The sequence below is a fragment of the Danio rerio genome, chromosome 2, assembly GCF_052040795.2.
Source record: "Danio rerio strain M-AB ecotype USA chromosome 2, GRCz13ab, whole genome shotgun sequence".
Classification (NCBI taxonomy): Eukaryota; Metazoa; Chordata; class Actinopteri; order Cypriniformes; family Danionidae; genus Danio; species Danio rerio.
The window spans coordinates 51,953,314-51,971,291 of record NC_141022.1 but is presented as its reverse complement, the minus strand read 5'-3'; the positions used below and the strand labels follow the sequence as shown (position 1 = coordinate 51,971,291).

Sequence of the window (17,978 nt, the reverse complement as noted above, 5' to 3'; positions counted from 1 at the left end):
TGAATATGACCACTCTTAAGATTATACATAATGTACACCACTGTACATAATGTGAGTATGCCCTAAACCATTAACATTTGCAATCTGCACCTCAGAGTAAGAAAACAAAACAATAAACATCTCAGTGAGACCTAATCAAACCTAATCAGTTTGATAACAGACTTTGGCTTTGAAATTAAATGTGTTGAATTTTACATGCATACCACATGTTTAGATTACATACAACTGCTAAAATATATACAATGAAACTGAATATATGCTCACACACATTATATATTAAATTAACACACTTGTGCAGCAACTTCCAAGTTTATTCAAAATGTGTGCTCTTTATTTAAATCACCTGCTGGAAACGTATTTGGAAATGTTTTATGGAATACATTATGTAAAAAAATGCAATGTGTTATGTAATACATATGTACAACATGCAAATGTCTTTAATGAAAATGAGTGTTTTGAATATTAAAATATCTCACGCCTTGTTATTAAACAAATTTAATTTTACATTTTTTGATACATTTGTTCTCAGAGAATGTAATGTAATGGTGCAGACTGAACCTCCTTGTTTCATTCTAAAGCTCATTCAAGTGTTTAAAAGTTATTCAGTGTAATTGATGTTGGGGGGAAGTGCATGAGAGATCATACGTTACATTTAAATGTAGTAAAATGTGCTAGAGAGTTTAGAGAGTAGTACACTTTGATTGGTAGCTTTATGCATTAAAATATTTGTCAAACACCTCGTTAACAAATAGATGAGAGCAAGGGGATTTCTTAGATTAAGCACTCGTCCACCTAAACTCTAGTAAAATATAACATCATCAGTTTACAACAGTCTCTTACATCCAGCATCCTCATCAGGTGACAGGAGAAACTGTAGGGCAAGTCTCACTGTACAAATAAAAAGGATTTCGAGAGTTCACACTTAGCTGATGATTGATAATAAAACTAGTTTGGCGTGCTGTCCCGGGAGAGAGCCCTGAGCTTGTAAGATCCTCGAGCCCTGGGCTCCCTCCCGTTGCAAGGCGAGAGGGGAGTTTGAGCTCCGGTAGATCTCGATGACTCCCCCTCTTGCTTGTTGTAGCTAAGTGTCAGATATGGATGCTGAAAGGTGTACTCAGAGTTTGGCTAAAGTATTTGGATTAATTGTTTAGAATGCTTGTTTTTGAACTGTGGGAGGAAACCGGAGGACCCGGGGAAAACCCACGCGACCACGGGGAGAACGAGCAAACTCCGCACAGAAATGCTGTCTGGTTTGGAAAGGAATTAAACCAGGGGCATTCTTGCTGTGGGCAACAGCGCGAATCGCTGGCCACCGTGACGCCCGTTTGAAAGGAGGGAAAGTAGGGTTGGGTGGGGGGGGGTTCTTCAAGACGAAGATATTGAGATGAGAAAAGTCTGGTTATTTATAGTGAGTTAAGGATCGTCTGATAGGATAATCAGTCATTAGCTAAAGTTGGAACAGCTGTGAACAACAATAAGCACGTGATCCTCTCGAAATTTGTTTATAAATAAACTTCACTTCACTGGACAAAAACTATCTTGAGGTAAGAAACTACAATTTCACTTCTGGCCACAATTGATTTACTGTGTTTGATTGTTTAAAAGACAGATATACATAAATTAAACTGTATATGAGCGTAGCAAAAACAAATATTTAAAAGGTTGACTGCCATTAAGGTTGTAAACATACTTTAAAATATGCTTCAGAGCATTTTGTATGTGCCTAAACCAGTGATGGGCAAACTTGATCCTCGAGGGCCGGTGTCCTGCAGAGTTTTGTTCCAACACTAGTCAAACACACCTGAACAAACTAATCAGTGTCTTCAAGATCACTTGAACTCTATAGCGAGGTCTGTTTGAATAGGGTTGGAGCTAAACTATGCAGAACACTGGCCCTCCAGGATCAAGTTTGCCCACACCTGGCCTAAACCATGTGTAGGTCTGTAGGTAAGTTGTTTTTAAGATTGGAGAACAGAACATTTAATCAAAATAACCCAATACATATGGTTAAATTAAATAACTCAATGCATTGGGTTAAAAATAACCCAGAGTTGGGATGGTGCTATAATAACCTATAGTTGGGGTATTTTTAACCCAACTATTTTAACAGAGTAAGAAAAGGATTAGTTCAAACTATAGTGCACTGTGCTCCTGAATGCAGTGCGCACACTATACCCACACTAAAAAAGAGAAACTCTTGAATGTAGATGCTATTTATGTTTTATGTGCATAACAAATCATTTTTGTAGCTTTATAATATGCTGATTGAATCACTGAAGACATAAGGTCTGTTTTGAGGATGCTTTTTGGTATTTTTCTGGACTTTTAAGAAGTTGGGAACCTTGCTGTCTGTAGTGGATAAAGGAGCTTTTGGATTTCCCCTAAAATATCTTCAATAGTTCTCAGAAATCAAATATATTTAATTCAACATGCTCTTTCTGCAACACTGTGATGCAGAAATATATTTCTTTTTCATCTCTCGTTAGGAACCAGCAGAAAAGTTCTATGTGAGCAGTCATGGAGAGTCTGTTTGTGCTGCTCCTGCTGTCAGGTTGGTTTGGTCATCTGTAATCTCGATTTATGATGAGGTTTACACATATAATTACACATATAAATGGTTTAACATGTTGGTTTTTACAGGGCTCTTCTGCAGCAGTTCTGCTGTTTCTCGTCAGTATTGCTATATATACCTGCAAATGTCGTGGTCAGATGCTCAGAATTACTGCAGAGAGATTCACTGATCTGGCTACTGTAGACACCATGGATGACGTGAACCGACTGATAAATTCAGTGGGTGCTGGATACAGTGGATCAGTGTGGATTGGACTGAAGAGTGGGACAGAGAAACGCTGGGTTTGGTCGAGTGGAGAAAACTCTTCTCAGTACTTTAACTGGAGTTTGGGAATGCCAAGTGATGATGGATATTGTGTAGCTTCTAATTCCGGCATTTGGAGTGATATGCCATGCAATCAGCGGCGATATTTTTTGTGTCAGTGTAAGTTCTGTGTTCATCTTAGTGTATTATTCCACAGTTTAACTGGAAAAGAAGAGCTCAGAACTAATACTTTTTTTTATTTTTCATGACAGAAGACACTACATACAAAATGGTACTTATGACTAAAAGCTGGATAGATGCTCAGAGTCACTGCAGACAGTATTACACAGACCTGCCCACCATCCACAGCTCTGCAGAAAACGACCACTGAAGTCGCGCACGTACTGAAGAGCGGTGTTGTCGCGCGTGTTCTGATCAGCTGTGTTGTCGCGCGTGTACTCAAGAGCGGTGTTGTTCGCTTTGTCAAAAAAAAAGCAGGCAGCCCCCCCTGCCCAGGGCGCCCTTAAGTCCGGCAAACAGACCACAAAGCGTCCCTGAGACAGGCCATCCGGAGAAGAGGAAATTTGCTCTTTCCCCGCTGGAGGGCGGGGCCCCGATTACAACGGTACTTTTCAGTGCCACCAAAACATCAATCAAAGAGCACTTTTTCCATGCCCCGGATGTGACAGCACGAATTCTGCCAGTCCGGGACGTGCTGCCTTCCGGCTCGCAGATTCTACGTGCTTCGCCAGTGGCTCACGAGCGCTGGGGGACGGTCTCCCTTCCCTCAGCCCTCCAGCCCCCTCTCCGGAGTCAAGGTGCGGAGCCAGAGCGAATCGCTCTCCTCCAGCTTTTCCACGGGACCCTTGCGCTTCCCAAATCAGCACACCCACTCCGCGCTGCCCCACCGCTGGTACGTCAGCGATTGTAGCAATGACTCCATTAGCGAGGGCTCTGCCTGCCTAGTTAGCGCGGGCCAGCCCCTCGCGGTGGCTCATACGCACAATCAGACTCGGTTACGCGATTCAGTTCGCGAAACGCCCCCCGCAAGGTCATGGGCTTGTATTTCTCCAGGGTCAACCCCCTGTCTGCCCCTGTCTTGCGAGAGGAGATTGCTGCCCTCCTGGCGAAGGGTGCAATTGAGCTAGTTCCTCCAGCCGAGATGGAGAGTGGGTTTTACAGCCCATACTTCATCGTACCCAAAAAGAGCGGTGGGTCACGACCAATCCTAGATCTGCGCGTTTTGAACCGCTGTCTGCACAAGCTGCCGTTCAGAATGCTCACGCAGAGGCGCATTCTCCAATGCGTTCGTCCTCGGGATTGGTTTGCAGCCATAGACCTGAAAGACGCGTATTTCCATTCTTCTCTCTCGGCACGGATGCACTGGCCCACAGCTGGCCTCGGGGCATGCGCAAGTATGCGTTTCCCCCAGTGAGCCTGCTCGCGCAGTTACTGTGCAAGGTCAGGGAGGACGAGGAACAGGTTCTGCTAGTTGCGCCCCTTTGGCCTCCATCAAGAGGGTCGGGGACCTGGAGGCATTTTCGGTCAGTGACTCGTGCCTGGAATTCGGGCCGGATTACTCTCACGTCATCCTGAGACCCCGCCCGGGTTATGTGCCCAAGGTTCCTACCACCCCCTTTAGAGATCAGGTTGTGAACCTGCAAGCGCTGCCCCCGGAGGAGGCAGACCCAGCACTTTCTTTACTTTGTCTAGTTCGCGCTCTGCGCATTTATGTGGACCGTACTCAGAATTTTAGATCATGTGAGCAGCTCTTTGTCTGTTATGGCGGTCAGCAGCAGGGAAGTGCCGTATCAAAGCAAAGATTATCCCACTGGATTGTGGATGCCATTTCACTCGCTTATTCGAGTCGCAGCACTGACTCAGCGGAGGAGTCACTTGCTGGTCCACTACGTTGTAGGTCGGCCCGCTGGTCAGCCCGCGTTTTGGGTATAGGTGCCTGCTATGCGTGATCCCCACTAGGCGATCCCATATGCTTATTCCGCCACGGTTAGGTACCCCCCCTGGGCGGACCCGTGTCTTCCCTCTCCGCTAACCACTCTTTTGCTATGAGTACTCCCCCTTTTTTGGGCTAGTCCATATGTAAATTTTGCCATCTATCCCCCCTTGGGTAATGGATGGCCTCCGCAGCGTCCTCCCTATCGAGATTGCACGCTCCCAACGTACTGTCGTATTTTCCTAGAATTATCTAGATGCTCACGACTTCCCAAAAAATATATCTAAATCCGTAAGACTTCTGTTGAAGTAGGATAAATTAGGGCCAGGGACACGTTGGAGGACCGCGCCTCCCATGATGTGGGTGCGTCACGCTTGCTTGACTATCCCCTCATCGGGGGCGTTGTTAAGGTGCAGTCATTATGGCGCTTTCTATACTTCTCCCATTCATGGATTTCAATCAATCCACTCTATGGCACTGAAGTTCCCCAACTGAAGGGGAACGTTCGAGGTTACAGAAGTAACCCTTCATTCCTCGAGGAGGGGAACGGAAGTGCCATACTCCGTCGCCATAATGACTGTCCCTTAGCTGTTTGAAAGTCTCTTCAGCTTAAAAGGATGGCGTTTGCTCGCTCCAGGTGTGCTTATATGCTGGGATAATTGCGCAAGCTTACCCTGCCAATTCATATTTATTCATTGGCCCGTTCAATACTCTCCAGACAAGCAGCTTCTGATCCGAATCTCCCATTCGTGGATTTCAATCAATCCACTCTATGGCACTTCCGTTCCCCTCCTCGGGGAACGAAGGGTTACTTCTGTAACCTCGAACGTTGTCTTTATTTACATCATGTGTTGGAAACATGCCGTTTTTGGAAATGCTATATGTTATACAAATGTAAAAACTTACATTTGCTTATGTGTAGTGATTGATTTACCTATAGCATGTTTTTAGATGGGTTGAAAATTAGTTGGTAATACAGTTTTTTAAGATGTTTTTTTTTAAATATATATTAGAACAATCTCAATCTAAGTCAAAATATATTTTGCGTGACCCATTAGACCAAGAAAAGCAACAACATGCAAATATCTTTAATGAAAATGAGTGCTTTGAATATCAAAACAAGCCATGCTTTATCAAAAAAGAGCTTTTAATGTGTATATGTTACTTTAGATTTCAGAGAATATAATGTTATGGTGCAGACTGAACCTCCTTGTCTCATTTTGAAGCTTATTCTGGAGTTTAAACAATATTCAAAGTGTAGTTGTGGAACAAAGCGTATGAACTTGTGCATTACATTTAAATGTAGTCAAATGTGTTCTTGAAGGGTCTATGGAGAACTACACTCTGATTGGTAGCTATAAGCTTTAAAATGTTTATCAAAACATTGCATAAACAAATAGATGAGAGCCAGGGATTCATTAGACTAAGCTCTAGTCGGAAAGCCAAGAGCCGAAAGCCTCTGTAAAGATTTACTGGACAAAAACTATTTTGAGGTAAGAAACTACAATTTCACTTCTGGCCACAATTATATATCCATTATAGGTAACACTTTAGAATAACTATTCGTTATAACTAGTTAATAGACCATTAATAAACTGTTAGTTAACAAGTTATAAATGACTTGTTAAACAAAAGTAAATAGTTTGTTAATTATTTATAACTGTGCCTTATAGATGGCTAATAGATAACTTACAAGCAGTTAGTTAACAAGTTGTAAATGACTTCTTTACTGTATATTAATGATTTATAACTATACCTAATCAATTAGTAATAGATCATGAACAAGCTGTTAGTAAATAACTTAATAAAGGCTTGTTAAGTATCAGTTAATAGTGTATATATGTTATTGGGATGTTATTCTAACGTTGCAGCTATTGTTCATTTATTAACTGTTAGTAAATGAGGAATAATTGAAACTAGAATAATGTCCCAATAACATGCTTAAGCTAATAACTAACAATTAACTATTATATTTACTCACACTTTACAGATCAGTTGTTCACCATCTAATAACACCAGTGAAACTTTTTTATTAGACCACTGGTGTAATTTTAAATTTTTATTTATTTTGTTTTCATGTTGCATATCATGGGTTTGTATTCTTGCATACTGCTGTACTGCCATGCGATGGTTCAGTTTGTGTGTTTCTATACATTAAACACAATGTTTAACATTTAATCTGTGGAGTTTCTTTGGTAAAACACAGCACACAGAAAAGCCTATAAGTGGAACAAGGTTTAGAAACAAACATTTTATATTTTAATTATTACATCAAATTTATGTAGCTTGAACTTATTCCATCCATTTGCAGTTCTACAAAGATTCTCTGGTATTAGTAGATGGTTAACAAACGATCAACAACTCTCGTCTGTAAAGTGTGAGCAAATATAATAGTTAAGTGTTAGTTATTAGCTTAAGCATGTTATTGGGATGTTATTCTAAAGTTGCAACTATTCCTTATTTACTAAAAGTTAATAAATGAAAAATAGCTGCAACTTTAGAATAACGTCCCAATAACATATACACACCATAACTGATACTTAACAAGTCTTTATTAAGTAATTTACTAACAGCTTGTTCATGATCTTTTAATAATGTATGAGGTATAGTTATAAATCATTAAAATACAGTTAAGAAGTCATTTACAACTTGTCAACTAACAAGTTATCCTAACTAGTAAGTTATCCATTGCTCATCTATAAGGCACAGTTGTAAATAATTAACAAACTATTAACTTTTATTTAACAAGTCATTTAAAATGTGTTAACTAACAGTTTATTAATGGTCTATTAACTAGTTACAATGGATAGTTATTCTAAAGTGTTACCCAATTATATATCAAGATTTATAGTTTATAAATGAAAGGTTATGAGGCATCTGATATTTACACTCTGTTTTAATATATAAATGTTAGAAAGTCATGCAAAAATACTCATTTAGCTGTCAGGGCTTAGTGAGTGAATTAGTGAAGTGAGCCCAGATTCGCCCATGTGAACTTAACAGAAGGAATGCGATGCAATAACAGCACAATAATTCTGGGGGAAATATGTATTTCAGGGCTGATTGATAGTAAAGATTTTGGTATCAATACAATACAAAGTAAATACTTGTTATTACACTAATACAGATTTTGTTTTACTTCATATTTTATTACTGTTGAAGCTAGGAAATTATAAATCAAATATATTAAATTCAACACACCCTACTTACAGCATTGTGATGTGGAAATATTTTTTGCCATCTCTCATTGGGATTCAGTAGAAAAGATCTGTGTGAGCAGTCATGGAGAGTCTGTTTGTGCTGCTGCTGCTGCTGCTGTCAGGTTGGTTTAGTCATCTGCAATCTGTATTTATGATATATGTAAATAAACAATCAAGCTCAAAATTATTCATAACCCAGGGTTTTGTTTTGATTTTTTTTTTTCCAACAGGGCTCTCTTGGAGCAATGCTGCTGTTTCTCGTCAGTATCAATATATAAACCTGCAGATGTCATGGTCAAATGCTCAGAGTTACTGCAGAGAGAATTTCACTGATCTGGCTACTGTAGACAACATGGATGATGTGAACAGGCTGATACATTCAGTGGGTGCTGGATACAGTGGATCAGTGTGGATTGGACTGAAGAGTGGGACAGAGAAACGCTGGGGTTGGTCGAATGGAGAAAACTCTTCTCAGTACTTCAACTGGGCTTCAGGAATGCCAAATGATGATGGATATTGTGTAGCTACTTATTCCGGCAGTTGGATTGTTAGGCTATGCAGTGATGGGCGATATTTTGTGTGTTATAGTGAGTTCAACATTATTTTAATTGTATTATTCTGCAGTTTAACTGGGAAAAAAAAGCAGAGAATAAATTATTTTATTAATTTTCTTCACAGAAAATACTACATATTACATGATACAAAGTGCTAGAAGCTGGACAGATGCTCAGAGTTACTGCAGACAGTATTACACAGACCTGCCCACCATCCACAGCTCTGCAGAGAATGACCAGCTAAATGCAGCTATTATGAAAGGATATTACATCTGGTTTGGTCTTTACAGAGACCCTTGGGAATGGTCTGATCAGTGGGATCTCAGATTCAGATACTGGGCATCAGGTCAACCAAACCAGAGAGTAGGAACTGACTGTGTCAGCATGTCAACAACTGATTCTGGGAAGTGGAATCATGAAAGCTGTAATGTCCTGCATCCTTTTATCTGCTATGGAGGTGAGTTTAACCAGTAAATGGGATAGTTCTTCCAAAACTGAAAACTGTTTCAAACCTGATGGAGTTTCTGTCTGCTGAAATCTAACGAAGATATTTTGAAGAAAGATGGAAATCTGTACAAATTGATGTTGTACACATCGTAGGACGTTGCATTTTGTTTTTAAAAAAAATTAGGTTGACATTAGAACTCAATGTCAAGCCAACGTCAATGTCCAATGTCTGACAGAAATTGCATTTTGGTCACTTTCCTACACAATCTAAAACAACAAAATATCAATTCTGTGTTTCCTCTAGGATTTTTTTCCAGCTGTGGCGGCAGGCCTTTTTTTACACAGATCTGCCAACTACCTGTAGTGTTATTTCATTGACAAATGTCGTAAAAGTGCTGTACTAGAAGACGAGATCGCATTTATGTAATATCCTACAGCATGCAAATCTCTTTTGTGCTCGTGCACAAAACCTCTTTCACGCCCCGTCAAATTTGGGCCGCTTCAAGAGCGCGCAGATCTTCTTGTGCACTCTCAAATAAATGCTGCTGAAGTGCGATTTAGTGCGTTTATGTCTCCAGCATTTATTAGATTTGCTAGGAATATTTATGAATGTCTTTAATAGAGCTACAGAGCGGTATTAATGTGTTCTGAAATAAAGTGAAACGGCTTTACGTCGTGTTTGCTGGCCTCACGCATGACACACCTGTAAGTCAGTCAGTCAGGACGTAACATTAAAGGGTTAAGCAAATGACACACAGCACTACTCCGGTTACAGAAAAGTTTGCTCTGTTATAATTTACTCATAACTTAAATGTTTTGAATGAGAAGTTGTAATGTAGTCGTGGCGGGATGAATTTTGCCGTGGTGTCCCACCTTGAAAAATGAATGTAGCGGGAACCATGTCTGTGTGGACCCTATCAGTATGACATCTATCAGACATTGGATTTTGGTTACCATACCTGACGAACAAATGTTAGTATGTGACATCAATATGACATTGATTTAAGATGCTCAATGTTGTATTTTGGTAGCTTTCCAACACAAACTAAAACCAACAAAATATCAACATCCTTTCACGTCATTATTGGACATGAAAATAATATTGTCCTTAGATGGTGGCAACCTAAATCTAACCTATTATAAACGTCTTGTGACATTGTGTGTCTCTTGGGCCATAGTATTTTTTTTTTTTCTTCTATGAAAGTGAACAGTTACAATCCTTCCTTTAAACTATCTTATTTAGTATTCAGCACAGCAAAGAAAGTTATAACGGTTTGAAACCATTTGAGAGTGAGTAAATTTTCTTTTTTTTCCCAGTGAGCTATCCTTTTGTCAGAAACAAACAGTCACACATTTCAAAAACATTAGTCTGCAAGATGTCTTTTCCGTGTTGAAAATGACAACGTGTTTATTTCACTAGATAACAAGAGAAAGCAAACTGTGAGACTGAAATTATCCTGTGATGGAAAATGCACATCAAAAGACCCTTCACTACAGACTGCCATTCTGAATCAGGTTTGTGACTGAAATTAGCAATTTTAAATTCTAGTGCCACAATGCAACACCTGTTAATCAGAGCATTATTAAAGGAATAGGTTATCTTTCACATAGGATCAAACTATAACTATCAAAACCACTCAAGAAATACATATAAGAGCATTTGTTTATCAAAGGTGACAAAGTAAACTGTTAAGACAGAAATGGATGTGTGACAATGTTGCAGGTCTTAAATCGACAGGACACTAACAATCTTTACTTAAAACCACTTGTCATTAAAGGGCCATGACACCCCCTCTTTCTGTTAAAGTCTACTTCAGAATTTTTTCAAAAGATGCATGATTAATGGGCGTGGAGCTCCGCGAGCATCGGGCAGGAGTGGGCGTGGCCAGCAGGGGAGAAGGGGAGCAAATAACTGCTGTTGTCAGTTAGCTCACAAAATGAGACACAAAGAGGAGACGCATGAGTTTATAGTTTACAAAGTTAAAATGCAAAGAAATAAACAGTGATTTAATGCCCTGCTACATTTGTTATTCGTAATTTCATATACAGACAACCACAATTTATATCATTATAAAGATAAGTGTGTTCATGTAAACACTACAAATGAGGACTTCTTCCTCAATCCCCGTATCCAGCAGACTCAGTGCAGCAGGTCTCCTGACCCGTCTATTTTAACCATTAACCCTGCTGGTAATCTGGAGGATTTAGGCAAACACAGCAGCATGGCGAGAATGCCATTCTCTAATTTTCGTGCTGCTCTCGCGACAAAAATGCTAGCAGCACGCACACAGCTTTGCTGTATGATCGGCCCTGACAAGATCGCGGGGAAAAACATGCAACAAACCCCGTGGATGATGGAAACAAACGCATATGAGCCTTCATGAAAGGCTAAATACTGTGCTGTGGTTTTCATGTCTCTCAGCTCGGGCTTGACACAGGCAGGTCTGGCAGGTCTCTTGAATAATTAAGCAGCCGGTTCTACTCATAGGATAAGAAAACTCCGCTATGAATAATAATGAGAAACCGACGCGTCATCATTGCATTTGCAGTTCTGCGCTACGTCGCCGATTTTGATCCCGCCCCAAAAATCATTTTAAAACCGGAAGCTGCAATTAGCTGACAAAAGCTCAAAAATTATCCAGTTTTCCCCACAATTAAAGCTGACAGGTGCTAACATTGTCTTAACTGATGCTCAACACACACACATCTGTTAATATAAAAAAAAAGTTCTCCGGGGTGTCCTGAACCTTTAAAGAGCACCAATTTTACCCCTTTTACAAGATGTAGAAGTCTTTGATGTCACCAAATGTGTCTGTAAAGTTTTATCTCTAAAGACAAATCAGATTATACCTTCCAAAGTATGCCAAAGTTGAGCTCAAAGCAAAGCGTAGCTGTTTTTGTAGCCTATGTCTTTAATGCAAATTAGGTGGTTCTTCCCACGTGCATGTCAGTGTAGGTCCTACGGCAAATCGGTACTGTGTCAAGTCAGATAAACAGCACAGTGACAGAGACATGAACGACTGAAGCAGATTCAGGATAATTTTTTTAGTTTATGAGTCAAATATTGCAAGTAAGTTTACTTGATGTATTTGTGGTGGAGTTAATTCAAGCAAATGACACAACGATGCATGATTTTCTGCAAAGATGTGTCCCACACAAATGCCATTTCAAAGTTCTCAGTACGCACTAGGGTTGTGCCAATTGACAATTCCATCGACCATCGCTGATGGCCAACAAACTTCACCATGCTGAGCGGGCATCGCGATCCATTGCCTTGCCCCACATTTATATTGATATATAACTATTATTTGCATGTCGTTTTAAAAGCAATAACGGTCTTTTCATGAGCTGTGTTAAATGTTACATACAGCTACCGCTTGCATGGCTGACGGCATCGTGAGGATTAAATGAAGGATTATACAGTACCTATCATGCTTAAAATGTGTAGATTCAGTGGCAAACGCTGTTACCTGCAAACCTCGTCCCACAGACTTTACGGTGAATGGCTTTAGTCATTTTCATGACGGACTTGAAGCCACTGGTAGTCTTTTATCCACTCTTGGAAAAGTGTAAATGGTGGATTAACATTCAGCACATGATCACTTATAAGATGTGCCATTATTAGTAATTGTTGGTAAATCTGTCAGTGTTATTTTCATTCTCTCATCTTCAGCGCTTCCAGCCTGATCTCACGAGAAAACGTAAGTATTTTACATTTTGCCAGTTTAGTGGCTAATTCGTACGAATTCGTAAGAATTCAGTCGTACGAAATGGTACGATTTTAAAAAGGAGGCGTGGCACCTGACCCCACCCCTAACCCCAACCGTCATTGGGGGATAAGCAAATCGTACTAAATGGTACGAATTAGATCGTACGAATTCATACGAATTAGCCACTAAATGAAAAAGTTACGAATTGCCGAGAGATTGTGTTGGCGCTTCACATTTTCACGGTTGTAGCTTCTGTCATCTGAAGGCAGAAGGCATTGACTCTGTGATTGACGGCTGAAATTAACCAATCATTCGCGCACCCCACCTCCCCACCCCCACCCGCAAACGATCGTCATCACGATATTTCACATTAGACATCATATGATGCCAAATTGGTCAACATCCCCCAACCCTGGTAATCACATACACGATTTTTGCATGTCTACTCAGCCTCGTATAGCCTCTATGTCTTTTCTTTATTACAAATATGCACTGTCTTAATAACGTTTTAATCTTGTACAACTCATTGTTGAGGTGCAGTTGATCACAGAGAGTTGGAACAGATCTTTTAATCCCAGTTTCTTCGCAAATGCTGTTCTGTGAACATGTTTATACGCACTACTATGGAGACATGTTAATAATTTGGTGAGCGCCAATAAATTGCACTCCTACGTCACGTTGCAGTGTGCCTCAAGATATCTGGGATTTAGATCCTAATTTAACATCAGGGGGGAAAAAAAAGAAACTTGTTGTGTTTAGATCACTCTAATGTGACAGTGGACACATTATACCTACACTCAGTTTTGTCCAAACAGCTTCCAAAAGTGGACTTTGGCTCCTTTAAGGGATAATTCAATACCCCAAACATTAAATTCTGTCAGTATTTTCCCACTCTCAAATCTGAATTAAATTCTTTCCTTATTGAAGAATGTGTGTGACTAAACAATTGTTGGCTGTAGTAAAAAAAATACTATGAAAGTGATTGGTGATCCCTCAATTAAATGGTTAAAAATAAATTAAACTATCACCAACAATCTGTACTGCTGTTTTTGTGTCATTCTGAGCTGAATAGACTAAGTCTATATTTTATTTTGATCTTTTCTTGTTTGTTTTCCAGATCACTGAAAAATTAAAAGGCAAGGGACTGGAAAGTGAAAGCACAATAAACTGGAGAAATGGAGACGGTGAAGAGGTGTTTCATCTGGAGAACACCGTTGTAGATAATTCAGATAATAAATGTAAAAACACTCCTTAATGCACTTTATAAAAAAATTAATCATATAAAGCAAAGGTAAAACATTGCTTTAATGAACTGGAAATATTACTTAAACTGTCACTTTAATAGTTCTGTATGTGGTAACATCCATTTTGTTTCTGATATATTATTGTCTCAATCTAGTGGCCAGACACTGTCATCGATATATAAATGGAACTTGATCTTGCCTATTAAATTTTCAACTTTAACACAGTCAATAATTCTTTAATATATAAAGCTAAAGACATGTACACAAACCTTAGTCTCAGCTTCAGACTTCCCTTTATGCTTACTAATAAATGTATAACTTTCTGAGTCATTCTTGAATCAGTGATTTACTGCCTGCACAACCCTCTGTTTATGTGTTATGAGCAGAGAGCAGAGAGTTGTCTCTGTTAATTAGACTAAAATCTCTAATTAATCTCTGTCTGCATCTCTGTCTGCATGTTCTCCCTGTGTTCACGTGGGTTTCCTCTGGGTGCTTCGGTTTCCCCCACAGTCCAAAGACGTGGTATACGTGAATTGAGTAGGCTAAATTGTCTGTAGTGTATGTATGTGAATGAGAGTGCATGGGTGTTTCCCAGAGATGGGTTGCAGCAGGAAGGGCATCTGCTGCGTTAAACATAAGTTAACTTAAGCCAAAAAGAAAACCAATAAATGAATAACTAAACTATTGTTTAATTATAATACAATTAATTTGCTTTAATTGTATAGGGAATAACTGGCTGATTGTAAGCTTTTCTCCCCCATTTACTTCTGGATTTAACATCTACATGGGGCAGCAGCATCACTTTTAGTGATGTAGCATACATCTGCGAGTACTATGATGACACATCAGTTTTTAATAATTATTCAAGAGAGTGACTTTTCATATCCTATGAGAAGCGCTGCTTCAGATTTTCTCCGACTGCAGTTGTTAGGTGTTCATAATACGGTACTGGTAGTGCTGTTAGAAATACCAGACTTCAACAGGAATGTACTTAAATTAATAAATATCTGATGACAGCAGTATTTCCCACTTGCATTTGGAGCACTGCTAAGTGGCAGATTGTTATCATGCAACCGACAGATATAACTGGGATTGGCTCCAATAATCGCCAGTTTACAACTGCGCTCACATGGACACTGGAGCATTTAAAAGCTGTGTCTATATCAGCTGATTGACACTGCATGCATACTCTTACAGATATGACTTTCAAATGCTCCAGTGCCTGAGAACTTTTTTTTCTTTAAATCAGGTGTGTGTGTGTGTGTGTGTGTGTGTGTGCATCTAAATTTAAAAATAAGTATTATCAGTCAGTATGGGTCACTGACAGATGACGGTTGCTTGCTCTTCTCTTTCTCTTCTGTACATGTACATTTCTCTCATGTACAAAGTTTGTCATCTTTTCTCATATTTATTTTCGTTTTGTTTTTTTTTTGCTACATGTTTCTTGTCACTTCATGACCACTGGAAGCCTCTGCAGCCAAATCTAATTCCTTGTGTGTAAAGCACATTTGCCAATAAAACCAATTCTGATTCTAAAATATTCCCTAAATAATATAAAAAAAGAGAAGACTTAAACTCCTGATTATTATGTCTTTATTTGGAGATGCAACAGCATGACCACATAGAGCCCTGTTTCCAGTGCCCTTGTAATGTGCGCTGTTACTGTAACAAGAGACGGGAAAGCTAGATCCAATTGCAAGTAAAAAGTAACTTAGGTTCAGACAGATAACATGACTTGTAGATAGCCGGCAAGACCAGAGGCATAAGCATGCAAAAGTCACTCTCCACAGACCACAGGGTGAGACCTGAAACACAGAATAACAACATGAACGACTGAATGCCTGAAGGTAGACAGCCGGGTCTTATATAGCCAGTAGTAACGGGCTGCAGCTGTGCGCACTGATGAGTCAGCTGATTGATAAGTATGCGGTCAAAGAAAGGGTAAACAAACACACCTATGCAACAGGCACAGCAACAGAAAAGGAGAACACGGATCCATGAACAGTGACAGTTACAGCAATTGGAGGAATTTGGAGAAGTCAGAGGAATCTTTTCTTTTTAGAGAAGTCACTACTAGGGAGTTCAATAGTTACACATTGTTGATTCATGAAGCCCTCAGTCTTCCCCATCACACTGACTTCCCTACCTTCTGCTCATTTAAGTAGCATTTTTTTTTAACTTCTGAAGTAAACTTGAACTGAAAGATCTCGTTCAACAACAATCAAAAAGCAAGTGGGATTGTTGTTTACAAAACACTTTCTCACTTTTTTCTTCACTTTTGTCAATTGGTGAGGTTTGTTCCTTGTCACTTTTGCCACTGGTTTGCTTGGTTTTGAACTTGTAGAACTGCAGGGTTTTCAGTGTTTGTGTAACGGAGGTCAGCTAGTAGGTGCTGTGCAGGTAAACCTCACTTCTCTGACCTCTAAAGGTGCTCTAGCGAGAGACGCTAGAGGCCATGGTCTTTAGCCTCCTTGTTAGAGCAACCGACTCCTATGCGGAAAGATGTCGGTTCGATCCCAGCTTGGAGCGGGTTGGGTGGTGTAGGACCCGCGGGGTTACATTGGTGCCGTGACCCGGATGGGAGTGAGGTTTAGGGGGGTGAGTGTAACGGAGGCCAGCTAGTAAGTGCTGTGTAGGTAAACCTCACTCCTCTGACCTCTAAACGTGCTCTAGCAACAGATGCTAGAGGCCATGGTCTTTAGCCTCCTTGTTAAAGTAATCGACTCCCATGCGGAAAGTTGCCATTTCGATCCCAGCTCGGAGCGGGTTGGGTGGCGTAGGACCAGCGGAGTTACATTTGGACTTTCAGCAGTGAAAATTAACCCACACTGAATTGAACCAAACTGAACTTCAACTCTGAAAAATGGACTGACACAGTTTCAATTTACTGGAACTTTTATGTGAAGCTGCTTTGATACAATCTACATTGTAAAAGTGCTGTAGAAATAAAGATGAATTGAACTGAATTTGTGTATTTGCTCCAAATGCTCCTGTTGTCTTCTGTGCCTTTTGTTTATTATATTCAAGTAGTGTGCTTTCTTTGAGCAGGTAAAGTTATAGGTTCAGTTCTTATGGCCTATCTGAGTGCTTGTATTAAAATGCAAAACACTATTCTTGTGAAGTAAAATTTGAAATTGAGCATAGCAAGCATCGTCAATGGCCATAATATTAAATTGAACTAAATCAATGACATGATAGTTGAAGGCAGGCCCGGATTGGCTAATCGGGAGGACTGGGAGAATTCCCAGTGGGCCGGTCTGTTTTTTGGCCGCAAGGGCCGGTTTCCCTAGCTCTAGAATCTGTTGCTCTCAGCAGTCACATTTTTTAAATTTATTTATTTATTTACTTGACCACAGCCTTTCTATTCATTATTTTACCGCAGATCTGCTCTTTTTATCAATTTTCTCGCAGATTTGCGAGATTATTTTTTATTTTTTTTATTTAATTATTTCATGCTATAGATAATATGTACAGTACGTAGCTATATCGTTTGGGGAACAATGCAGTCTATGTTATTTAAAAATCACTAATGATTATATAGTTTCTATGTTATTTGATACAGCTTAACAAAGTCACTCTTCTATATGAGATTTGTCATTATTGTCGTAGTTTTATTTCTGTAAGTATTTTTAAATGTATTTTTAAACTTTATCTTAAGTATCTTTATGAGTTTGCATATAACAAGAATTATTTGTGATAAACCAAATTTGCATTGTAAAACTTAGACTAAAGAATTGACCTCAAATTAAAAAAGTTTGGGACTACTGTAGCTCTTTCCTATTTGCATTTAGACTAACTATGCAAAAAGATATCCATAATAAGTTACTCCCTAATGGAAATTATTCCCTTCTTGTGTAATCCAAAGCAATCAATGCACAATTGTACCTACAGAATTATTCACCTATTACTATTTCTTCATTTTAAAAAGTACCATTGTTGCTGACCTGGAATATTTCATTACTGTTTCCAGAAATCTGCACCTTTTTAGTTTAGACCTAATAATTTAAACTATTATAAGTTTTACTGATGATTTTTCTATTCATAATAATTAATC

At 39.4% G+C, this 17,978-nt stretch overlaps 1 protein-coding gene across 4 annotated transcripts; it reads left to right on the top strand.

Annotated features, from left to right (window-relative positions):
• The first annotated feature begins 865 nt into the window (after nt 1-865).
• On the top strand, nt 866-16,886 carry LOC141378919 (L-selectin-like). 4 transcript variants are annotated; one of them, XM_087241541.1, is made up of 8 exons: nt 866-2,551; nt 2,641-2,995; nt 3,088-3,256; nt 7,827-8,091; nt 8,200-8,556; nt 8,648-8,980; nt 10,391-10,485; nt 13,798-16,886. In XM_087241541.1, exons 4-8 carry the CDS (start codon nt 8,052-8,054, stop codon nt 13,933-13,935), a joined length of 963 nt encoding a protein of 320 aa, XP_087097667.1. In that variant the 5' UTR covers nt 866-2,551; nt 2,641-2,995; nt 3,088-3,256; nt 7,827-8,051; the 3' UTR covers nt 13,936-16,886. The 4 variants fall into 4 exon arrangements, with proteins under 4 accessions (XP_087097667.1, XP_087097670.1, XP_087097668.1 ...); XM_087241543.1 differs by lacking the exons at nt 866-2,551; nt 10,391-10,485 and having other exon boundaries at nt 2,817-2,995; nt 13,798-14,253; XM_087241542.1 differs by lacking the exons at nt 2,641-2,995; nt 3,088-3,256; nt 7,827-8,091 and having other exon boundaries at nt 2,497-2,551.
• Nucleotides 16,887-17,978: the final 1,092 nt, after the last annotated feature.